The sequence below is a fragment of the Zerene cesonia genome, unplaced genomic scaffold (genome assembly GCF_012273895.1).
Source record: "Zerene cesonia ecotype Mississippi unplaced genomic scaffold, Zerene_cesonia_1.1 Zces_u010, whole genome shotgun sequence".
Lineage (NCBI taxonomy): Eukaryota > Metazoa > Arthropoda > Insecta > Lepidoptera > Pieridae > Zerene > Zerene cesonia.
The window spans coordinates 815591-816805 of NW_024045140.1; the positions used below are offsets into that span (position 1 = coordinate 815591).

Here is a 1215-nt window from a genome sequence, read left to right on the forward strand (position 1 = left end):
AAGAGATTCACGATGCTTACTTATATTATGAAGTGAAACTTCTTTAGAATCGTTGCGATTTCAAAGCTGATGCAACGGAAAAAACCACAGGTGAGAGACACAAATACAAGAATGTGTAGAATGAAACCGGCAAAGATGAGACAGATATATGCATACTATTTTATATTTTATATATATTCATCTCATTCTTTTGTCGATTTACTGAAGTTTCACTTCTATCGTGTGTGAATCGCACACACACACCTATTTTTTTCTTTGCCCACTCACAATGCTCTTATATTCTGTTGGATGAATAATTGTCAGTTGAGATACAGATGTCGCTTTTTCGTAACTTGGCGAAACTCAGTTAGATATTAAAAACTTTTTAACGGATTTTAAACGATTTGGTGGCTCAGTGGTGAGAACCTCGGACTTCAAAATCGATAAGTCGGGGTTCGAGACCGGGGCGAGCGTGCAGGAAATAAATTGATTTTTCAATTTATCTGCGCATGGAGATATCATCACCACTGCTTAAAACGGTGAAGGAAAACATCGTGAGGAAACCGGCATGTCCAAGAATCAAAAGTTCGACGACATGTGACATCTGCCAACCCGCACTTAGCCAGCGTGCTGGATTATGGCCTGAACCCTCATAGGAGGTCTGTGTCCCAGCAGTGGGAACATATATGGGCTGACGACGATGATGATGATGGATTTTAAACGCGATTTATTCATTATATTACTAACCCGACGTTTCGAACACTTTACAGCGAGCGTGGTCACGGGGAGACTCAACTTGTCCAAGCTAGTTGAGCTGTCGAATGCTATGAAATGTCGAATTACTTAGAAACGAGCATTCGTACGGATTGTGGCTTGGCGTTCGTGCGTTGTATATTCAACAACGTTCGACCCAACTACCCTCAATTTGTTAATGGTCCTTGTGACTGGCTGCGATTTGTCATCAACATATAGACTGTTGTGTAGAATCGTAATACAATAAAAATTAATATTTCACACCTTAAATTCTTAACCATAACATATTGTTTATTATTCCTTACCCAAGTCACATTTTTATACCGTTCTTTTAATTTTAAACATTGCCAGACACATAATACTGTTTCCAAAAAAAAAACCACCATATTTTTTTTCTACCCTCGCCGTTTTTTTTGTGTCTTTATCCCTACTCACAATGCACCAATGTCTTACTACCCTCACCGTTTTTTTCGTCTTTATCCC

General features: G+C 38.9%; 1 protein-coding gene across 1 annotated transcript in view; it reads right to left on the bottom strand.

Annotated features, from left to right (window-relative positions):
• The window catches only part of LOC119839225 (zinc finger protein 62-like), a 12568-nt gene that overhangs the window by 1870 nt on the left and 9483 nt on the right, over window positions 1–1215 (bottom strand). Inside the window, exon 9 of the mRNA XM_038365444.1 lies at window positions 843–952. Coding sequence (XP_038221372.1) covers window positions 843–952 — 110 coding nt within the window. The remainder of the gene's footprint in view (window positions 1–842; window positions 953–1215) is intronic.